Source organism: Misgurnus anguillicaudatus, chromosome 6 (assembly GCF_027580225.2).
Source record: "Misgurnus anguillicaudatus chromosome 6, ASM2758022v2, whole genome shotgun sequence".
Classification (NCBI taxonomy): domain Eukaryota; kingdom Metazoa; phylum Chordata; class Actinopteri; order Cypriniformes; family Cobitidae; genus Misgurnus; species Misgurnus anguillicaudatus.
Window position 1 is genome coordinate 18,505,513 of NC_073342.2, and position 24,757 is coordinate 18,530,269.

The window sequence follows — 24,757 nt, forward strand, 5'->3', positions numbered from 1 at the left end:
GTATACAAACGCCACAATATCTCTATCTTTGAAGACTTTTCTGCGGCCATAGTGAGGAAAAGACAAGCCTTTGGAAATGTGAAGAAACGACTCCGTGATCGGGGACTCCGCTTTGCTATGATATATCCAGCGACTCTTCGAGTACAACACAACGGCGGCGGAAAATTCTTTAAACAACCGACAGAGGTCGAGTCTTTCCTGGATGGCCTGCCCGATCCCTTAACCACAACTATTCCTGGCCCAAACCGCTTCGGAGAGGCCTGAATGATACGGTATTAGTTTGTTTGTGTTCTTTGTGACTTAATCTTGTCACCTCTGCGCTCTTTTGCTTTTATATAAGGAATGCAACTGTTCTAATCGTTGGGAATTAATCTATCAGCAGTCAGAGAATAACTGTTTGTTGGAGTTTAAGGGGACTGATGTTTAAAGGAAATATAAAAAGGAAAAATAAGTATGTAGAAGGCCAGCCGTCTCAGCGAACTGACGATCAATCTATTGACACCTTTCCATCTTACGGTGTTCCTTCTGAATACCGTGCACTCATTGTTTGTTCCTAACAAGCTTCGGTCATGCAATGTTTCCAAGGAGGCAGAGTGGTGTTCACTATTGCTCTCAAATGTGAAACTGACCAGCGTCAGACTTCCCTTGTCTATTCCTAAAAATGTCTGTAAGTTGGTACATGTAAATAGTTCTATGTTCGACATGCAGGGCAACACAACTTCACCCCTCTCTCCGTTTTTTTTTTTCCTCTTTTACGCAATACTGTGCATGTCACCGCTGTATATTCGAATATTATGGATATACCTTTCCTATCTCCCAGAATTGAGCAGATCAATTACATTTCAAAACATGGTAGGTGTGCAAAAAACTATGTTCAAGTTACGTTCATATTATTATAATAGTTGTACAGTGCTCTGTTTGAGTATTGCGTCTGCTGAGTAGGCGGAGTTTATCCTAAGTCTCGCGAGTTCGACAGATAATAGCGCGAGATCAGATACGCAGCAATGGAGGAGAAGGAAGAAATGCGGTGTGTGTTGTTATTGTAAATTCATGATTCAATGTGAATTATAGCCATCCGCTTATAGAACAACCATAGAGCATTCATATCGTGTGCAGTTTGGCATTCTCAGATGTGATGGGCGGCCGATGTTGTGTGATCGCTCCAGAGATATGTGGATTTGTATGGTGAATACCATCACGTGCGTCATTGCAGATTGTAAGTGTTTGTTTTACTTTATTTAGTTTAATAATCATTGTCTTGACACTCTGTTAGATACATTAACAAGATGACTGTTCAGTTGTAAAGATTAGTTGCTATATTATTTATTTATCACATGTGCAATGACTCACGTGTTCACTCAAGTGATACGATAATGGTGCAGCACTTTATTGTACAAATCGTGCTGGAAAACTTATTGAGTTAATTTGTATATTTGCAGAACCACGTTCGTTTATCCAGCTGAGTGTGTATATTACACACACCCATCACGACTATGGAACACCGTCGCACACGATGATACATTCATCATTGTTAATATCACCTCACATTAAGCCTCTCAGGACCAAATAAGGATGCAGACTGAGGATGTAACCACCTGTTTGAGTTTCAATGTGATGACATCGTGTATGAGGATTAACATTTGACCAAATCTGTACCCTCCTTGCGTTAAGTGGACTTTTTGGGACACTTCAGACTTGCAAAGACTGAGTACTCTCATTTTCACCACCTCATTGCCTGATTTGCAATCACATAATTGTATTTCTTGAATCAAAGTTTATTGTTATACTGATTGTTTATTTTGCGTAGGCCTACGCTGTTTTATTTGACAAGTATTCATGTTTTATTAACATTGTGAATAAGTTGTTCATTTTATCATTTGAACAATCAATACATTCAGTAAATCTGATCCCTGACTCTGGTGTCGTTACTCCTCTCCTAGTCCCTGGACATTAATTGGGTAAATAATCCTCTAAGGTGATTTAGATCCGTAATAGTAATCAGTGCATAACACAGTCTTCAATACAGTAGGGCACCTCGTACATTGGCGCAGTTGGTATACTAACTAACCCCTCGACTATGCCGGTGGATAAAACAATATTACACATATGTAGCTGGAATGTGAAGGGTGTTAAAAATCCAGTAAAAAGAAAAAAGATTTTAAACTATTTAAAAAAGGAACAAGTTCATATTGCATTTCTGCAGGAGACACACTTAACGGACAGTGAGCATGTCAAATTAAAGAGAGACTGGGTGGGACAAGTTTATAGCTCGTCATTTACTAGCAAAAGTAGGGGCGTTGCTATTCTCATAAACAAATGTATGCCACTATCGGATATTAATACCTATTCCGATAAATCAGGACGGTTTATCCTACTTAAAGCTACATTGAAGGGACAACCCATTACCCTTATGAATGTCTATATTCCCCCTATCCAATCCAATGATTTAATTACGCAGGCCTTTTCTAAGTTTGCTGAATGGCAATGTGAACATAGTGTAATTGCGGGGGATTTTAATTGCACATTGCAACCGAAACTTGACAGGACGTCAACACCTAATGAAAAGCCCTCGAACAGGGCACAGGCATTAAATGAGATGTGTGAGGAAACTGGCTTGGTGGATGTCTGGCGAGCTTTGCACCCCGGAGACAGAGAATACACATTTTTTTCTAACGTCCATAAGACTGCGAGCAGAATAGACTACTTTTTCTCTCCCAAAAATTCACTCCAAAATGTAATAGACTGCAACATAGGCAACATTGTAATCTCGGATCATGCGCCCGTCTTTCTTCGGTTAGGCATGTTCAACCAAATATTCTACCCGGCCTCCTGGAAATTCAAACCATGGCTTGCTCATGACCCAAATTTTGAATCCTATCTTAAAGAGCAAATAAAATTGTTTATTTTGGACAATAAAACCCCGGAGGTGTCTCCTAATCTGCTTTGGGACACTGCTAAGGCCTATATTAGGGGGTTGATTATCTCTTATGTTTCCAACCAGAAAAAAAAGCAGCTGGCAGATCAGATAAAATTAGAAGCTACGCTTCACGGTCTCAAAATAAAACATGATACTTGCCCATCGGATGTGCTCCTGGCGGAGATAGACACCACTAAAACCGCCCTTGAAGCAATTCTCACAAATAAAGCTGAAAAATCTGTGTTCTTTGCTAGACAGCGGATGTACGAATATGCCAATAGACCTAACAAATATCTAGCCAATCTATTGCGAAATCGGTGTCAAGGCAAGGTCATATCCAGTATCAAAGACCAAGAAGGCAAAGGTCAGCACGATAACAAAGCAATTAATGATATCTTTAGGGAATTTTATAAAAAACTTTATACTCATCCCAATCTGGCCCTCTGTCGGGTGATGATATGAACAAATTCCTAGCTGGTTTAAACTTGGGGGAATCAACGGAGGAACAAAGACAGATGTTAAATAAACCGATTGAACGCAGTGAAATTTTGAATTGTATTAATAGCCTTCCTAAAGGTAAAGCACCAGGGCCCGATGGGTTTACAGGGGAATTCTATCAGAAATTTAAAATGGAGCTGGGGGGCCTAATGCACGAAATGATACAGTACTCACTCGATTCGGACGGGCTTCCTGAATCCATGACAGAAGCCAACATATGTGTTTTTCTAAAAAAGGGCAAATGCCCTGAGGAGTGCGGCTCTTATCGCCCTATTTCTCTGCTCAATGTGGACACGAAAATTGTGGCAAAGATATTAGCCACTCGGCTTGAGTTAATTCTTCCCAAAATAATCAACCCTGACCAGACAGGCTTTGTTAAAGGCAGATCCTCAGCTCATAACATCAGAAGGCTTTTTAACATAATTCAACATTCAAACCAGTTTGCAAAGTCTGGAATAGTGATTTCACTAGATGCTGAGAAGGCATTCGATAGGGTCGAATGGCCATATCTGCTCTCAGTACTCTCTAAATTTAACTTGGGCGATACATTTATTAAATGGGTTAGGATTTTGTATTCTTCCCCTACGGCGAGTATTATCACTAATGGTCTTAAATCCCCCAAGTTTACACTAGCGCGAGGAACTCGGCAGGGCTGCCCAATGTCGCCGCTGCTCTTTGCATTGGCCATAGAACCGCTGGCTGCGGCCATTAGAGATAACCCGTCCATTGAAGGAATTAGTTTGGGAGAGAAAACGTATAAAATCTCGCTATACGCGGATGACATCCTCATTTACCTCGCGTCTCCACAACAATCAATTCCACATCTTGTTGATACAATTTCTCACTTTGGTTTCTTCTCTGGGTATAAAGTAAATTTCTCGAAGTCAGAGGCAATGGCACTAAGTAAATCACACTCCCACAACCCTACAGTCTCTCATCCCTTTAAGTGGTCTCCTGCAGGATTTGTGTACCTGGGTATAAAGATTACACAGAAGCTGACAAACCTATACAAAAGCAATTTTGTCCCTATTCTTGCTAAGATCAGATCAGACCTAGACAGATGGTGCAACCTTCCTTTATCCTTACTAGGTCGTATCCACTTGGTCAAAATGAATATTTTACCCCGCCTTCTATACCCATTCCAAATGTTACCTGTCCTTATTCCTAACAAAGCACTTAAACAGCTACGGGGCTCTATTATCTCCTTTATATGGCGGAAAAAAAGACCTAGATTGAGATATAGCTTCCTAACGCTTCCGAGTAGTTGTGGAGGCTTAGCGGCACCTGACATTAAGCTATATCAGCTTGCTGCTCAACTCCGTTTTATATTGGAATGGCATCTGAATGACCCAAACTCAACGTGGATCAGTGCAGAATCTACAACGCTTGGGCCGATCCCTTTACGGAACCTTCCATATGTGTCGCTTAATAAACAGCGAACTTTAACTAAAGATAACTTCATTCTTAAACATATGATCAAAGTATGGAGAGTAGTACGTAAAACGGAAGGACTCGATTCCCATCTGTCGCCACTCACACCCTTGCATAACAATCCAGATTTCCCTCCGGGGATGAATGATGGTCTATTACGCTTAAAAGACAAAGGAATTCATGTCATAGGAGATCTGATGGAGAATAAACAGTTTATGACTTTTGAACAATTCACTAAAAAATATGTCCTCAATAAGAACCTCTTCTTGGTTTACCACCAAATACGCAGCTTCTTCACAAAAAATCTCAGACTTTTTCCAAATGGTCTCTCTGTGTCTCCAATTGAGGAACAATTGAATAAACTCACTTCATCTCGATCTGCATCCAAGATATTTTATTCTATCTTGATAAGAGCAAACACAGAAAACTCAGATAAAACCAGAGTGCTATGGGGACGGGACTTTGGAGAAGACATTCAGCCAGCGGATTGGGAAGCTGTATGTGAGATGCCCTCGTACCTGGCCAACAACTCCGCATGGGAAATGCAATTTAAGATTGTTCATCGGTTACATGTGACTCCAGCTCAAAGACACAAAATTAATCCAAAACTCTCCAACCTCTGTAATAAATGTAAAAGACTAGAAGGAACCCTCTTCCATTGCTTTTGGAGCTGTTCGATGATACAACAATTCTGGATGGGCGTCTCGAGGGAACTTGAAAAGATATTCAGTTGCACATTACAACTTGGACCAGAGTCATGTCTGCTTGGTATGAACCGAGAACTCCCACTCAAATCTCAAGGAACCTGCCTTCTTCAAATTTTACTTCACTGTGCCCGCAAATGTATACTCGTTTGTTGGATAACGGATCGAGCTCCATCAATAACACAGTGGATTAATATGGCCAGAAGCCTTGTTCCATATGAAGCCTTCTCAACAGCTCTAAAAGATAAACCTTTTAAATTCTACAAAATATGGGACCCTTTCTTCAATTATCTGGGGATGGCAGAGTCACATGCGTTAGAGCTGGGATTACAGAACCTGGCATGGAAAGACTGAATGCTTACCTATTGGTGATATAACATGTTTGTATGTTTTATGCTGCGTTTTTTTTTTCTCTTTCCCCCATTTTTCCTTAAAAACAACCCAGCCATTTTTAGAGTGGAGTGAAATATTTCAAGCCTTTATGTCTTTGTCATTGTGTCACACCTTAATCAGCTTTTTACATTAGAACACCTACAAAGGTTTACTATGCTGTTATTGATTCTGGAAAGTCTAACGGAAGTGAAGTTTGACGCACAAATGCAGTTTGTTTATGTTGTTGTTGCTGAGGTCTTTAAAACAATGTGGAAACATACTCCAGTGGATTTCTGTGGAAGTGGGCGGACCTAGCAAGCGGTAATCTGATTGGCTAGTTCTCATCTTGAGATTTCAAATGTCCAAAAACATACAAGACTGTTTGGAAAGATGGGACACCGCCTATGTAATGTTTCTAAAAAAAATGTAATAGACTTCATTTATAGAAATGGTTTTGTTTTTATGTTAAGCTTCCGCCTTACTGTTTTGTTAATACATGAGTCATTAAATTGAGAGTGTGGTTAATTTAGCTTGAACATTTTTTAGTGTCAATGTTGGACCTGTAATGTGTTAGTGAAGAAGGACCTTTGCTTGAATGTATGTTATGTTGTTTTTGTTTAATAAGGTACTGTTTACAGTGGGAAGTATTTCCTTTAAAGGTGGCATGCAAAGGAATTGAATAGTAAGTTCACATAATTTACCGCCTTTTTGACACCTAAATTTAAGTTGAAATAACATTACACTTCATGCATCCCAACTTAACTGAGTCAAAGCAACAATATGACTTGACTTAGTCTAGTTGTGTCAGCAAATAATTTTTTACAGTGTAGGAAAAACATGGTGTGCATTTTCAGACACATCAATGGCACTAACATATTTTAAGATCAGTCAATGCAAGTTATTTTGAAATTTCATTTGTGTCTTAGTCTTGGACTAGCCTTAAGCCTTATCTGTAAAACTGGGGATAAGATTAACCCTAATAAGACCCTTGGGGTCAATCCTACCCCCAAGCCACTTTTCTTTAGTTTAGAAACATGGTTACCTTCATCTCAGTGGAATAAGATTTTGTGCCTTTCCAGATTATCGGTCAAGATTCATATAAAAATACTGGGCTTGATTCTGTCGTTCTAAAAATAAAAAAAAGTGTAAAAAATTTACAAAAGAGGCCTTTTGGGGGTAAAAATGACCCCAATTGAAATGAATGGGAAATGCAAAATCTCTTTATTTGTCAAAAAAATCAATGCATCCAGAATAAATCTGAACATTTTAACACAGAAAGGTAGGCCTGGTACTAGAGCACAAATGCAATATAGAAAAGACACACACACACACACACACACACACACACACACACACACACACACACACACACACACACACGCACACAAAAACACAAAGCTATGACTGCCACACAGAGCATTTTTACAGAATTTTCCAAAAAACAGTCACAGATGCAAAACAAAGATGTAAATGCTGCACGCGCACACACACACACACACACACACACACACACACACACACACACACACACACACACATACATTCAGTCAAATTTCTGTTGCATTTTGTAGAAACAGACATTTCAAAATGCATCAAAAACTACAAAAAAATTCTACCATTTGAAATAATATTTTTTAATGTCCTTTCTAATGTTTATTTATACATAAATTCAAAAAATGTATCACTAAAGTGGTGATGTTGAGCAGTTGGCTACATCCAGCAAAATGAATGGGTCTCTATGGGTATCTGCTGGTCTAAATGATTTATTTCCTAAACTGTAATTCTTTTGTTTTTTTCTAAACACCAAATGTCCGAATTCAACATATAACATCTATCAATATTCAAATCAAATTTGATCATAATTTACGTGAATTGTTCATAAAAATTTATATTTAACAGGCAAGCTAATGGTGTAGTTGAGGAATTGAGTGGTAAACAAGTACAAAAATACTTCATATCTCCCAAAACACAGCATTAATGTATAGATGGGAAGTAAACAAAATAATGATATATTATTTGTATTATTAGAAATGTATGTATTTTTTGTAATCACTCTTTTAATTTCCGGGGTCGTTTTTTTTCCCCAAGGAACTCTAACGTATACAGAAAAATAGGGGCTTATGAGGGTTAACAAATAAAAAAGGACCATACCTGGCTAAAACTCCACTCTATATGAAGTCCTTCCTCTTTGGCTTTTTTACAGTCAAGTAATGTTGGTGTGTTTCCAAAGCCAGAATCCAATATACACCGGTTAGAACCGTAAATGTGAGATTTGATGCCTCCAACATAAATTTCCCCATTACGTCTGTAGTAACAATGCTGTAAGATTTAAATGAATAGTTCACTCTTAATGCACTTATTGAATAATGATTCTGCTTAAATGTATATAGCATGAGGTTCTTAGAAAAGCTGTGATGTGACCCAGTCTGTAAAAATCCATCTAAAGTCATTTTATTGTGATTTATAGTTATCTACATAATTCATCCTAATGTAAATAAACATTCTTTGAAAACATAAACTTGATATCTTTAATATTGACTGAGTAAGGTCATGTCAAAGAATGAAATCGATGTGAAATTAATCAGTGAAATGAAACTTTAATGCCCCTTGATGTCATATTTAGATGATGAGACTTTAGTCTGGATTTCACATAAAGGGTCACATGTTATACGATTGTTTCATTATAATTCTTCATACATTACCTGAGTACTATGATAATGACAACTAAAAATAATTGGTACACTTCCAGGTACAGGTCCTTGATCAATGCAGAGGTCTTCTTTTTTGTCATTCTTTAACTGTTATGTGAAAAAAAAATTGAGATTGAAAAGGGGAAGTTCAAATATTAATACATACTAATGAACTGACATGTCTTTGTATGATATTTGTCTACAATATGCACCCTGAAATAACCTCAAAATATTGAAGATGACATTCTGCTGGTTTTTCTAGGCAGTGATCACCAACCCTGTTCCTGGAAATCTACCCTCATGCCTACTTTAGATCCAACCATGCTTCACCACCCATACCTGCCTCTGATTTTTGGGATGCCATAAAAAGCCTGAATAGCAGGTTCAGGTGTGTTTGATTGGGGTTAGAGACAGGGGCGGATCTACCGGGGTGGCACGGGGTGGCAGTTGCCACCCTAAATAAAAGCATTGCCACCCCATATGCCACCCCAGCGCTGGTATCCTAATATATATAATATATACCCGAGTAGGCTCTTTTAACCAGAAAGGCAATGTAGTTTTTCTCTGCGTGTGTTTAGGGTTGGGAGACACATATCTGACGATGATTGGTGTGTGTGTCTTAGAGGGGGTGGGACAACCACATAGCTGATTGTGATTGGCTTACTTTCCATCGTTAGCCAACCAGAGGCAGCAGAGTTCATATACAAGCACGAACAGTCAGTCAGAGCAGAAAGTCTTTTACAGTGTAAAAAAAGTCTGTGCAGTCTTGTCAACTTGGTCGCTATATTAAGAAACTTTTTAGACCCCTTTAGCGACTTGATTTAAAACGGCTAGGACAAATCTAGCGATCTTTTCTGGCGTGGTTGGAAACTTTTGGAAACTGCCGTGAAAGCATGCATCACCCCATCCAAGGCACTCACATGCAGCCCGGTTCTCAGTCCATCCGTGATCTGAGTCGCACAAACCCGCGACAACAGAGCGATGGAAAGTACAACGAGCTCAAAACAAAGGTAGCGGACGCAAGCACAAAGTGTAAAAAGCACAAACGTTACTTTTCCATCGTTGAAGTGAAAGGCAAGAATGTTTATGAATGTGCAACGTATGCCCATGAAGAAAGAGTCTCTTCACGTCTGTAGCGAGTAATTCTGATCTAATAAAGCACCTCACATCATCACATGCTGGCAAAACATTAGTGGTTTCTCTTTAGTGTCTTTAAGTGATTAAGTTGAGCATCACATCACCAAATCAGAGTACTGAATACGGTCATATTTTACAGATAAATGTTGCATCAGGATAAAAATACAAAACTGTTGATTGTTTAATATTAATATATAAAAACAACTGAACTGCACGTTTGTGTAAGCAGTAAATATCTTTTAAGCAGTTCTTTCTAGTTAGCCCGTCATGTCTTGTTAGCTGCAGCAATCAAAATATTCCATACGTGCATATATGAAATCACTCGTTATGATATAGTCTTCATTAAGGAGACAAAACTATTCAGTGTTGTGTATGTTTAGAAAGCTTGAAAGACAAAACTTAATGATACTATGAAAAGAAGGCTGATATCCATTTTTTAACCAAAAATAATAGAAAAATCAAATACTATGGGAGTGGAAGGTACAAATAAAACACAAAAATATGTTGTGGGGAAAGGAGTAGATGAAGTCATGAAAGAAAGAAACATATGGATGGCAAATAGCTAAAAGAAGTGAAAAGACAGAAATCCATCATGAAGTGAATGAAATTATTAAAGAAGAGGGTTATGAGAGAAAGAGATGTGTGCCTTTTAAATATGTTTTACATTAATATAAACTAGGCAAACCTATTTTATTTATATAACAGTCTTTATACCATTATGTTCAACCTTGCTCATCATGGTTACAGTCAGTGTTTTTAGATATTGGTAAGATGTGTGTATTAAGACAAAGGGTGCTACAGTAGAGATGCTAAAGGTAGCTGCTTGGGTACTTATAGGAACATTTGTTGTTGCCTGTTATGTTATAAAAATTTGAGGTCCAGTGTATACACCGCATATAGTATATACAGTATATAATTTTTTGTATCCACGACAACCATGCAAGGATGCTTTACTTCATTGCCACCCCTCGTAGTTCTCATGCCACCCCCTTGCCACCCCATAAATAATTTTCTAGATCCGCCCCTGGTTAGAGATGGACTACATTTCCAGAAACAGGGTTGGTGATCATTGTCTTAGAGCTGGACAACTTAGTCAAACCTCAGCTCCTCTGTCCTTGTTTAAGCTACTTAAGACCAACTCGCAAAGGAGAACCACAACTAGGTCTTCACTCACAACTGAACAACAAATAATCTTCTGGTTATCCATTTGGATATCTCTGATCAATTCTTGTTCAAAAAAAGATCAAGATCAACAACACTTCAAAACACCTGACAACTCAAAATTCTGCTTACAGAGACTGGTTTCCAAAACGCTTCCTTATACTCAGGCCCACCACCTGTTCTCTTGACCCAACCATTCTCTTCTGCTACAAGCTATAGCTCTTCCACAACTCACACACCTTGTAAACACACCCATTACTACAGGAAGCGCCCCCACCTTATTCAAGCAGGCTTGGGTAACCCCACTTTTCAAAACCAACACTTGACACTTCAGCATTTAGCAACTGTAGACCAGTCTCACTCTTACCATTCCTTCAATCTACTAATCTTTTACAAAACTACCTTCTGGATAGTCAGCATTCACTGACTAGTTATTAACAGTGTTGGGGAAAGTTACTTTTAAAAGTAATGCATTACAATATTAAGTTACTCCCAAAAAAAGTAACTAATTGCATTACTTAGTTACTTTTCATGGAAAGTAATGCTTACGTTACTTTTAGTTACTTTTGCGTTTATTTTTTCTTGGCTAAAGCTTGATCTCTTTCAGGCCTTGCCGGTGTTTTTATGACTGAAAAGTTCTGCATTCAGAAATTGCATATTTCATCACAAAAATGTGTAGCTCTGGCCTACCATCTTAGTTTCTGACTCAAACTGTTTCCACACAGGCACAGAGAGTGCATATATTTAGTTTAATTCAGTACACATTTTTTAATCAAATTAATTAAACTAAAAAAGTAACTTGAGTTACTTTTTTGAAAAAGTAACTCAAATATTAATGTGTACATTTAAAAAGTAATGCGTTACTTTACTCGTTACTTCAGAAAAGTAATATTATTACGTAACTCAAGTTACTTGTAATGCGTTACCCCCAACACTGGTTATTAAATTAGTTATTAAATTAGTTTAATTTGTATCTCACAGACAGAATATTTAAGGTATAATGGAGAAGAGTGGCATCCAGGTCACACCAGCTGACCACTGGGGTTCCCCAGGGTTTGGTTCTTGGTCCCCTCCTCTTCTCTATAACATACACAACTTCTCTACTTCCAAACATTAAGGCACATTTCTTTTCATACTGTTGCTATACCTCACTCCACTTGCTGTAGCAGCCTGCATCAAACTGAAGTGTTTGACACTGGCTTGTAGGTCTTTAAAGAGCCCCTATTTTCCTTTTTATGATTTTACTTGTGTGTAAATGTGTGATAGTATCTGTGAACAATCTGCAAAGTTACAAATCCCAAAATCTAAGAAAATGCGAGTTATGGTCTCCAACTGAAATCTCTACAATGGATGCATGGATTGTAGGAAACAGTTTACTTCTGCAGTGACTTGATGCATATCATCATAATTCTGCCCACATCTGACACAGAGCCTGTAAGCAGCCTGTGTTTTCATATTTTAAAAAATTACTAATGACTATTGAAACCATGATTCAACACAAGTTTTGAGCAGTGCAGAGTAAAGCTTGTTGTTTGTCGTTTCTATAATCACCAACGCAGACATGGTTGTAGGTTTTAGTATCCTTACCAATCTGTCATGTTCTGCTCAAGCCGCGCTGGCAAAATTGATCGATCAGTCATAAAGGAGCAACGATAATGTACAATGGTTTTTTTTTGACCATGAACCGTGTGAAAACATTGCATTACACCAAATACACAGAATACAGTTCTTTTTAGCACTGTAATAGGGGCTCTTTAACCTCCACTTACTCCTACAGTCAAACATCCCCTCTAGCCATTTATGCTTGGAAGCTTGGTAAATTGCCTGGTTGTTATAGCACAAAGAGGCACCAAATCACTTAAAAAATGTTTACCTATTCTGTTCCTCTCTGGTGGAATTAGCTTTCAGCCTCCACCCAAAGTCCATCCCAAAAGTGCTATTACGCCATAAAATATAGTTCCTCTTTTAAATCCGCTTAGAAAAGCGCTACGTTTTATTTTGTACCACCAAACTTGCTCGTATAACTCGTCTTAAATAGGAAAAACGTTGATGTGTTTGGTCACTTCTAACTTTATCTCTAAATGGTACCATTGAATGAATGGGGCTAAGCAAAATGCTATTGAAGCGTTGCAGCGCGCTCCAGCGCTTACGTGCACGCACACAGATGATAGAGGGATGTATCAACAATTCTTAGTTAAGGTAATAACATATTTTAATATTGAAAATGAGTAGACTATTCCTTTTAGCAATATCGCTCGAGTAGGAGTGTGATACAGCTCTATATCATCACGGCTGGGATTAGGCCAGAGGCACGTGGCCGTAGGCCTCTTTGTTTGGGAACTACTTTCTTCCGCCACGGATTTGAGGGCGGCCAGAATGACACTTTCGGCTGCTTTGAATCTCATAATGACTCAATGGACGGATAGGCGTTTCTTTATATTAACGTTTCTTGGTCACAAAGTGTAGTTTTAAGATTAGTTCAGTCGAAAATATATATGTATTATATTTAAATCTATAGTCGATTAGTAAAGATAGCGCCTGTTGGAACGTTTGCTTAGTGAGATTCGGTACGTATGAGAACCAAAGCATGAGCGGACGTCAGTGTTCACTCGCCCCGCTGACCACCGCCCTCTCTGGGCTACATCTCTGACAGGGATTCCCTGGCTCTCATGTTGGCCTTGTTTGTTTTTGATGGTCAAAATTAGATCAAATCTGCAGTATTTGGTGTCATGATAAAACTATTACTTGTTTTCTTATTCATATTTAGTGTATTTTGTGTTGTTATTGTTTTGGCACGAGGTAAAAGTTAATAAAACTATACTTATATTATGTTACTATTGGTTTACCATTTAATCTTAACGCTAAACAGGCACTCTGTTATTATTAGACTTCGTTCTTGTCAGTACTATATAAAACTGTTTTTATAAGTGTCAGAGAGATGTTTTTGCATGCTGCTTATAAATATACCAGTGGCGATATCTCATAACATGTTTTAATAGTCACGTCGCGATTAAATAAATGATCAATGTCCACATTTAAAAGCTGCGGTGCTTACCTGCAGATCCACTGTGTTTTCGCGTTCTGATAAGAGATATAGCTCCAGAAAAAAATGAGTGTTTACATTCCTTTTTCCAAGTGTCCACACGATGTGACAAGACATTACTCCCATTAAGTTTAACGTAACATCCAAGAGCGCTGATCTTTGATGGAATAATAACTTGGGATTCACATACTGATTTACGAGCTAGTGAACTAATGAGACACACGGAGAGTGATTAAAAACAGCGCGTTTGTGTGTGTCCTTGTGTGCATGCAGTTTTTCCATTCAGAGATGAGCCTGTTTAGGACCTCCATTCACTAGGTGGCGGACTGATACGAAAGTTGAAGCGGTTACTGTGCCGTTATCAGTACAATATCGCATAGCTCTTAGCCAATCAGATTCGAGAACCAGAAAGAATATATATATAAACTTTCTTCCATGTTGTTTATCTTTTCTAACCTCTAGCCTGGCTTTGTAGAGTACACTTACTGTTAGCTCACTGACAAAATGTTAAATTTGATCAAAGTGTCTGCTATAAATGCAAATGTAAACATGATGCTTACCGCACCATAACCCACTACGTTCTCCCAGGTGTCCAGCTGTGGATAAACATTTTCCAAGTACCATTTAAAGGGTTTACATTTGAGTTTCTCTCGTAACTTTTTTCTCTCTGTCACATCTCCAATGTCAATCCCATGATCCTAGAGAGAAGAAAATAATTAATTTCTCAATCCAGGTTTAGGGAGGACTTATCTTTGCTTAAATAAATGGTGCTTTGCCTCTGTCTTTTACTCACCTTCAATGGTAGATTCCAGGCAATATTCACATTTGATTTATATTCATCCATCCATATTTCAGCCACCCTCAGGGCATTTCGAATCATGTGCGGTCTGAGATCTCGTGAATAAGGCTTATGTGCTCTTTCTAAGTGCGCTATCTTGGAACACGGCACCACTTCAATACTCCCACCACAAAGCCAGACCTGATATAATATCAAAGGGTATTTAATATCAAATATTGAACCAATTGTGACCCTGTCTATAAAATCTAGGCTAAAGTCTTTCTAAATATGAATCAAATTTTGATTTCAATCATTGATTTCATTTTAACTTCAATATGACATGACCTTAAAGATACAATGTCAGAAATAAAATTAGGCCCAAGCTGTCACTGAGGACGGATGTACCATTTAAAAATGTTCTAATATAGACCATTTAGGTACAGATATGTATTCATTTGGTACCAATCAGATGTATTCATATGAATTCTTTAGGTGCAAAGGTTTAGTTTATGAAAAGTTACAGCCACAAAGAAGGCTAGGAACAATTTTTTTGAGGATTTTTTTCACCAAATGTTTTTACATTATGTAGCATGATTTTATGTATACAACCACACAACAAAATACATTTTCACAAGCAGATTTCAAATATTAACCCTTCACACATACAGTATTACTGTTTCAGTTCCACAATATAAAGTATAACTTACACGTATTCCTAGTTCAACATTCTCTCCCCCATAAATCTCCATTCCTTCATCCAAAACACCAATTTCTCCCAAGAATTGACGATCAGCGACAAGGATACCCATTACAGAGGGACTCCTAACAATGCAGAGAAACAAAACTGGAATCTGACGTGGATCCTGATTTTATGAAATAATAAAAACCTGTGTATATTTAATGATTTTACATGTTTCAACACTTTTAATGTCTGTATAATGTATATCCCAGTCATAGGCAGAGTTTGGGGGGGTTAGCCCCTTCCCCCCAGACTAGAGCTAAATATGATTTTGTCTCAGCGATTAGTGAAATCAGTACACTGAAAAAGATTCATTCAATTTACTAAATTTAAGCTACATTTAAACAAAAGTTTTTTTGTTTTGTTTTTCAATTTTTTTGTTTGTTGTTGTTTTTTTAAATGTAGCTTAAATAAATTGATTGCGACCAATTACCTAAAAGAAATTGAATTAATTGAATGAATAATTTTTTGTGTGTATAAGAATTGCTATATAATAATTTGGTTTATTTGGTCAATCTCCGCGGTCTCTCTCGGGGAGGGAAACTTTGGAAGCGGGATAAACCAAGCGGCTTTTAAAAAAGCTATAGATTACTGTGATAATTACTGTTCTACCTCTGGACAGAGGGAGCCCCGTAATGAAATCAAGAGCTATCTGAGCCCACGGTCGTGATGGAATAGGTAAGGGTCTGAGGAGACCAGCGGAGGCCCGGTTACTTGTCTTAGTCTGAGTGCAAACAAAGCAAGACGTGACAAAGCAGCAGACGTCGCATTCTCAAATGGGCCACCAAAATCTCTGAGAGACAGAGGCAATCGTACCCCTGACTCCTGGATGAGCAAACAATTTGGAGGAATGCCCCCACTGAAGAACGGCGCGGCGAGCGGAGGGTGAGACAAAAAGTAAGTCCCTAGGGCAGAGACGCGGCCTGACAGAATGAGAGAGAGTGCGCTTAACAAGACGTTCGATTCCCCAGATCACTGCACCCACCACTATTTGTGGAGAAATAATTCCATCCACGGTGGGAACAGAATCTGCAGCTCTGATGATCACTTCGCCTCTTCCTGTCCATTAAAAGCCAGAGCTCACCGGTAGAGAGAGGGATACTCTTTGTTCCCTCCGCATTTCTCTCTGACTACTTTTCCAATCTCCCTCCGCTGGCTGAACTCCTTGGCCACTTGTCAGTTTCTCATCGACTCCGGATCCGAGGGTAACTTTGTGGATGAAGCATGGGCTTTACAGCACGGAAATCCTCTGGTTGACCTGCAGGACCCCACTACGGTATTTGCCTGGGATGGTCGGATTCTAGCTAAGGTTTGTCGTGTCACTGCCCCGTGAGTCTCATCGTTTCCGGCAATCAGAGAGAAACTTTTTTTCATTCCCCTAATGCCCCTGTTGTTTTGGGCCATCCTTGGCTTGTTGAACATAACCCACAGATTAATTGGCTTAAGGGTTCCATTCTCTCTTGGGGTCTGTCATGTCATGTAAAGTGTTTAGTGTCTGCTGTTTCTCCCGTTTTCTCTGTTTCTGTGTTTCAGGAGGAACCGGGTGATTTGTCTGGGGTTCCTGAGAAATACTTAGAATTGCGAGTGGTCTTCAGTCGTTCCCGGGCTGCTTCTCTTCCTCCACACCGTCCCTTCGATTGTAGCATCTAGCTTCTCCCGGGCACTACGCCCCCCGGGGAAGACTTTACTCCCTCTCTGGTCCCGAGCTCTAAGCTCTTGAGAAGTATCTCTCCGAGTCATTAAATGCCGGTAGTATTGTCCCTTACTCCTCCCCTGCTGGTGCGGGACGAATGGAAGACTTTTAAAACCCCTCTCGGTCATTTTGAATACCAGGTCCTTCCCTTCGGCCTTGTCAACGCCCCCTCTGTGTTTCAAGCCCTGGTCAATGATGTTCAGAGACATGTTGAATATTTTCGTTTTCGTTTATCTTGATGACGTTTAAATTTTTTTTCCCTCTCTCCAAGTGCATGTGCAACATGTTCGCCAAGTCCTTCAGCGTCTCCTTGAGAATAGTTTATTCATCAAGGCTGAGAAGTGTTCTTTTCACGCGCGCTCCTTCACCTTTCTTGGCTCCATTATTTCTGCTCAGGGAATTAGTATGGACTAGAGGCCTGCGCGGGACTGTATTTTTAAACCCGCGCCCGCCCGCACCCGCTGAATTTATGACCAGTCCCGCCCGCTCCCGCAACCTGTGTGTTCCTATCCTGCCCGCGCCCACAATATTTGTGTCCACTCCCGCGGATTTTCTCAGAGCTTGTGAAAACTGTACCCAAATGCATGCTCATACAAAACATTTGGTCAGATTAACATCCAGAATAACAGACTTTCATCACTATTGTGTTTAAAATTAGGGATTTGCACGAATAGTCCAATATTTGTTCTGCAATAATAATTCTAATGGAAAAGATGCTAGTTTGTTTTTAATGCAAATCCATAGGGTAAATGCTACTCATTTAATGTTTTCACTTCATGTATTGTCTTTTACAGTCTTAAATGTAAATTTACATCAAATATAAATTACATTTACATGAAAATTTATTTCTTGTAAGTTTAGTTCAACAGTTTGTATTTTATTTAGTTCAACAGTTTGTATGTCTGAGTGTTTTGGCAATTCAGATCGCAGACTAATTGAAGTATTTAGAGTTTTAACACCGGGTTGTCTGTTTTTGTCCACCGGCTCAGGTTTAATTTAGACGTGCTTCTCCGCTGCATCAGTGCGCATCATGAGAGATAGTGAGAAGAACAGGCTTTCACCAGAGCAAGTAGGCTAAATATGGTTGTCTTTCTTCACAAAAACATGTCAAACCAAATAAAGAAAATATTCATATGCCAACCGTGAAGTCTGTTATGTAGCCTATGTTTTTTTGTTTGCTCCGGGCTCTTACTTGGTGTTTCGAGTCTGTTTGATAGCCTATTTTTTCATGTCCTCAAACTTTAAACTTTGCTTGTCTTTGGGGTTAGAGTATAATATTTGCTATACTATAATTTCTGTAAGATCAAACAGTACTGAAATCATACTAACGACCACATTGAAACCAAGGATTTAACTCAGCCTTCGTTCCGCGTGGGGAACAACCTGATTTGTCACTAGAGCTCACCAGTTCTTCCAGACAGAACGCACATAGTGTTTAACAGCATTGGGCATGTGCTCCCCAAAGTTGCCACGGTATGCCCTACATAATGTTTCGCTTAATTTTCTTTTCAACTTCATGTGTTGACCACATTTCTATTACATATAAAATCCCACTAGGACCCTCGGGTCTCCCGCCAAAAGGAGTCCCAACCCAATGCAGCCCTCTAGTATGGACCTCACTAAGGTCTGTGCCGTCCCTGATTGGCCCACACCTGACTCTCGTGTCTTGCTCCAGCAGTTCTTAGGGTTTTTACCGTCGGTTTATTCAGAACTTCAGTCAGGTGGCAGCCCCTCTCACTGCGCTCACTTCCACTTAGACCCGTTTTATTTGGAGTGACGCCACCCAGGCAGCTCTTGACTGCCTTAAATCACTCTTCTCTTCTGCCCCCATTCTCATTTTCCCTGATGTCTCTAGAGATTTTATCGTAGAGGTAGACGCCTCTGAGGTGGGAGTAGGGGCTATCCTGTCCCAGCGCTCGTACGCTGACAGGAGGATACACCCTTGCGCCTTTTTCTCCCACTGTCTATTGTCGGCCGAGCGCAATTAAGACGTGGGGGATTGTGAGCTTCTGGCCGTCTCGCGCTCTGCAAATCACAGAGGATAGCAAGCAGGTGAGGGGATGAGAGAATGAGGCACAGCTGAAGGGAGCGCTAATAGACTAACAAGCTAGTAAATGAGATGGGGGAAAAAAGGGGAAAAAACAATATCATGACACTTATGGCTAAAATAGTTTACATTTTTTAAAGCATATTTAAAAACTCACTCGCTTATCTCACAGTATTGCAGTGCGCTTGTTTGCCCCTCAAGCACCAACCCAAAACTCTGCCTATGATCACAGTTTTAAACGGTATTAAACCAGTGGACAATGGGGGGACCTTAAAGTCAAAAAGTTTGATATCCAGTGGTTTAGAAGAAGTGTTTATGTCTACGTCACTTACTTTCCAGGTTCTGATGGGTCATTAAGTTTATACCATTCTGGCCGGAAGATTTCATACATGCACCAAAGGGCCCAGTCAAACGCATGAGTCGATGGCAGATACTGAACAACATCCAGGGTGTCAAATTCTACCTTATCGAACACTGGCGACAACACTATTGTCCTGTCTGCTTTGATTCTTGCAAGGAGCGGCTCTGCCCTATAGAGCAAAAAAGTGATCCAATGTAATAGCAATGTTCATTTAAAAAAAAAATGTAATCCATCATGTCATGTTATTGCTTACCATTGCTTATGAACTTCAATGTGGGCATCCAAAATGGCTACCACTTGGCCTGTTGCCGCCTCCCAGCCTGAGATTCTTGACTTTGAAAGACCCATCTGCCTTGTGTGTCTCACCTTCTTAAGTAAACCAGGCTTATCTTTATTAATTTGATCAATATATTCATCCAGAGCCAACTGCAGATCAACTGTCAGGAAAAATATAATTAGAATACATTTACATTTACATTTATTGTGCAAAAGTCTTAGTCCATCATGCCACCATTAGATTAGTTGTTTTTGCAATGGTATAGTGACCGTAATTATTTCTGAGTCTCTTTATTAGAATACAACCAGAAAAGTATTCAAAACTAAATACAATTATAAGTGTGAGTTATTTGTATCAAGTATTACGCTTGAGCAATATCAAAAACCTGCAGGATCTCTTAAACCTAAATGAAATGAAATACTAATTTCCGATCTAAGGACCTCAGTCACCTCAAAAGAGCTTAAGATGTGTTTAGTGCCAAGAGAGGTAAATACTAACTTTAACCTGAAGAAACTACTTATCTTAATAAAGAGACAATGCTTTTGTCAAAAGCTACCAATAAGCATAAAATAATGTTATGAATTCCATAAAAGACTAATAGGGCTAAGGTAATTTGGTACCTATTCATGAATCTGAAATTGTCTAGTACACGTTTATAGACCAAACACCAAGCACTGGTTGATGATAGAAAATAGCTATTGTAAATGAGGGTTATACATCTAATAACAAACCATTGGAGCTGTAGTCATCAACCAAGATGATGTCCTTTAGTAGATGAGAAGGCGTTCTGTCAATGATGCTGCAGACAGCCCTCTGTATGATTGACAAAGCCTCATTTAAATAAACCAAAACCACACTGATGGTAGGTAAGTCCTTAGGGTAGATCTTCCCAGCACACCTGCATTTATGTACATTTGAAATGAGTTTAGGATAATATAAGTTGCAATATTTAACTTTTAAGAATACAATCTTAAAACATCCAGGTTGTCTGTGAACCACTAACATCAGAACACACTACACTTACATCTTACATCCATTTCTCTCCGCTGACCGACACTAAAGTTTCTACACTTCTCTCCACCCCACCACCTAGACTAAATTCTCACCCATCTCTTAGGGTGCTTTCACACCTGCCTTGTTTAGTTCGGCTGAATCGTACCAGAGTTCGATTGTTCACTTGGTGCGGTTCGTTTGGGCAAGTGATTATGAAGCAATCGAACTCTGGTGCGCACCAAAAGCGGACCAAACAAGCGGACCGAGACCACCTTGAAGAGGCTTCAAACGAGAATTCAAACGAATTCTAGAGTGGTTCATTTGTGGAGAGAACACGATCCGAGATCAAACCGACCTAACTGCAAAAGTACTGCGCATTTTGGACTAAACCAGCTGCCGTAGTCAGCTGCGCAGTGCATTATCAGATGAGGAAGTGTTTGTTAACAGTTTCTATTAGCAATATTTGCACTATGACAGATCGCGAACATACCTGGAGTTGCGAGGAGGTGCGGGCAGAGTCTTACGTCCCATTTAGACAGACAGCGGCGTTAATGAGTACTGTCCACTCCAGTAACTGACGAGAGAATGATGACGTGAACTCCACTGCTTTGTTCTCATAGGTAGTCGCTCCCAATATTCGCTTAACATTTGCATAAAGTTAAACTTTTCTTAACTTTCTTGCGTCACTTTCGTTCATTTCGCCGGAAGTCGCCAGGTTTCCATTGAAAGGAATGAGATTGCGTCGCTCTGCTACTGCTGGTCGCTGGCTGTTTGAATGGGGCGTCAGAAATTTGGTGTCTTTGCCGTTTGTAGTGCATTAAAACGTTGTTTTCAAGCCGCATCCGCAATTAATTCTGAAAAGGAATAGTTTGTCTAGAATGCTGTATACAAACTACACTGTAAAAATACTTTGCTGCCTTAAAATTTTTTGTTGAATCAACTCGGTTTTACAAGTCATTTCAACTTACTATTATTTATCTTCACTAGAGATGAGTTGTTATAACTACAGGTGAGTTGTTATAACTTATAAAATTAAGTTGACTTTTATCAACTATATTTTATAAGTTATGACAACTCATTTTTCTTGACATGACTTGTAAATCTGAGTTGATTTAACAAAAAATGTTAAGGCAGCAAAGTTTTTTTTCAGTGTATGTATAACAACCACAGAGACATAATTACAGTGCGCAGTCGTATGTCCGCGGTGTCTGCTGTATTTTCCTCTTTTTTGTTCCGTTGGAATTTCGCACACATTGATTCTAACCAATCAAGAAGCAGTTTAGGAAATACATTCAATTACATGTGGCAAATGAGTGATGTGGATGTTATCACATGACTGAGTTTTGGTTCATTTCATCTGGTGCGGATCAGAGCAATCAATGTGGTGTGAAAAGGAACCAAAACAGCTAAAAAGCGGGTTACTTGAAAACGTCGGTCGGGTGCGGGTTGTTTATACATTAACCCGCACATCACTGATTTCCATCCATGTTTAAACAGCCCCTGGTCACGCCCCTGCTTAAAAAAAGCCACACTCAACCCCTCTTTCACAGACCTGTCTCACTCCTTCCAACTGTAGACACACCTCTTCTATCTCAAAAAAGGTATTGTTTCGGAATTGTGAAAGCTTGTAACTTGGTATAAACACCTTTTGAATTATTGTCTCCTTATGACAAATGCTTTTTTGTTTCCCTATCTGTATAAGTCGCTTTGGATAAAATGCCAAAATGTCTAAATGCCTAAAGGTAAATGTAATTTAAATCAAATTTAATTCTCATAATTTAATGATGAGATCAAGGAGCATGAAAGTTTGATTTCAATTGTCGATTTTACATTGATTGCAATCTATGACGTGAATATTAAAAATATCACAGAATGTGGACAATGTGTTATTTCACAGAATGTTGTTTACATGATTTTATGCAAATATAAAAGACTAGATGGGTTTTTTACAGACTGTTCAGGGGTGTTTTAGCAATAAATAATCATATAAAGTAGTTGGGACTTGGTGGAGGCATTGTCACACATTTGCATATAATTGTTTTAAAGCTAGTAACAAATTAAACACTGTAAAAAGTTAAAGTTGGATTAATTAAAAAATGAGTTCAATTGGTAACACCTAACTTACATTTTTTACTTATCGTGCAACATTTTAAGTTGGAAGAGCTTACATTTTGTAGGTGTTACGAATTGAAGTAAGTTTTACAAATTTAATTTTTTTTTTTTCGAGTATTAAAGAAATTAAGACATTTTTACTTAAAGTGACCCAATTTAAGTTGATAAAACTTAAATGTATTAATTTTTACCAATTGAAGTAATTTTATGTATTTTAAGTAATTTAAAGTAATTTTGAAGTAGATCCAACTTTCATTTTTTACAGTGCATGTAAAAGTTTTGCGATAACAAATAAAACCCTTTGTAAACGTTAGTGCGATCTTAAACATCTGTGTACATTCTGTGTACATATCTAACAGTTGTATCTCTAGACCAGCCCTCTTTTCTTAGAAATTGAGTCATTTGCACAAGCGTGTATTGTGTGTTTCTCTAGATGTTCAGACTAATTTTACTGTAATTTAAAGTTGTTGTTTTTTTGGTCCACAGATGTACCTCAAGTCACTTTTTATTATTTTGATGACAAATTTTTATTCGCACTACTACATCACTGCAAATAGTTTTCACCTGCATTACTCATCTGCTCTTATTTATATTTCAATGTCTTTTAATCCAGGTGCATGACAGGCAGTGTTACATAAATCTGGCCATAAATAAACAGAAATAAGTTACCTGTGATCTCGAGTGTCAGGGAGTGTTCGGTTTAATGGTAATCGGTTACTCAAGAACACATTGTATCCATAATCCTGAAAGAGCTTTTCTGCTTGTATCTGTTCTTCCTCTGAAAGTTCATTTCCCCACGAACTGAAGAGTTGTGATTGTGGATACATCTTCTTAACTTTCATTGTTGTTTTCTGCTCCACATGAGATTCTTTTACTTTTTCCTTTTTAACCTCTATAGATTCGACTAAAATAAAAGATCAAATAAGGTTTACAAATGAGAAGTCTTTACATTTTAACAAGAATAATATTTATCAACATTTCTCAAAATCTATGCATAGTGCCAGACTTAAACCAATTTCTAGCAAGAACCCAATATCATAATACAATATTAAACTTCAAAATCCAACAAATACAACAAAAATATTAAGAATGTTTGCAATATAAACCAATTTAGAGGACATTTTAGTAAATGTTAGTTAGGCTATGTAATTTAGTCAATTTATGTGTTTTTTTTGTGATGTGTCATATATATTGCTCAAAATAAACAATAAATAAATAACATATTGCATAGTAGTATACAGCCAGTGAAGTGTCATAAACTCACCTATTTTATAAACTTGATCTTCTATTCTCTTCAGTCTTTTAAGGACTTCCAGATCTTCTGGCCTTTGTATCTTATCATTGGACCCCTCCTGATGTCTAAAAAATGATAAGTACATTAAAGAGTAAACTGTGAGACATAAAACTAAAACACCGACCCTTGCAACAATCCGCATTTTAAATCTGTCCTGATGTTTGTGATTCACTCTTATTGTAAGAGGACCTGTTTATAAGGGTGGCTGTCTGCAGGTGGAGTTGTTTGTTAATCTGAATATCTGATATGAGACTTGGGAGTGGTTTAAAATAAATCGTATTGTCAGGGAGCTAGTCAAAGTTGACACATTTGAACAAGTAACCTGCGGCCCGTTTCAGAAAGGAGTTTAAGTGAAACCCCCTACTATGAAATGAGGGAAACTCTGGGTTCCTGTAGATGATGGTGTTGCATTCATTTGTAAGTATCTACATTTATTTTTGGAGAGGATTATGAGACCCAGAATGGATTTTTGTCATATCCATTTGCATTTATTTGAGCAGAATAAATTTT

The 24,757-nt window shown here is 38.5% G+C and overlaps 1 protein-coding gene across 1 annotated transcript in view; it reads right to left on the reverse strand.

Moving 5' to 3' along the window:
• The window catches only part of LOC129434011 (probable polypeptide N-acetylgalactosaminyltransferase 8), a 28,826-nt gene extending 4,377 nt beyond the window's left edge, over positions 1–24,449 (reverse strand). The window contains exons 1-10 of the mRNA XM_073868651.1: positions 24,218–24,449; positions 23,623–23,857; positions 20,580–20,746; positions 19,825–20,008; positions 19,543–19,740; positions 15,439–15,553; positions 14,747–14,932; positions 14,514–14,651; positions 8,625–8,720; positions 8,074–8,241 (exon numbers count right to left, since the gene is read on the reverse strand). Coding sequence (XP_073724752.1) covers positions 8,074–8,241; positions 8,625–8,720; positions 14,514–14,651; positions 14,747–14,932; positions 15,439–15,553; positions 19,543–19,740; positions 19,825–20,008; positions 20,580–20,746; positions 23,623–23,857; positions 24,218–24,389 — 1,659 coding nt within the window. The 5' untranslated portion in view covers positions 24,390–24,449. The remainder of the gene's footprint in view (positions 1–8,073; positions 8,242–8,624; positions 8,721–14,513; positions 14,652–14,746; positions 14,933–15,438; positions 15,554–19,542; positions 19,741–19,824; positions 20,009–20,579; positions 20,747–23,622; positions 23,858–24,217) is intronic.
• Between the last annotated feature and the right edge of the window lie 308 nt (positions 24,450–24,757).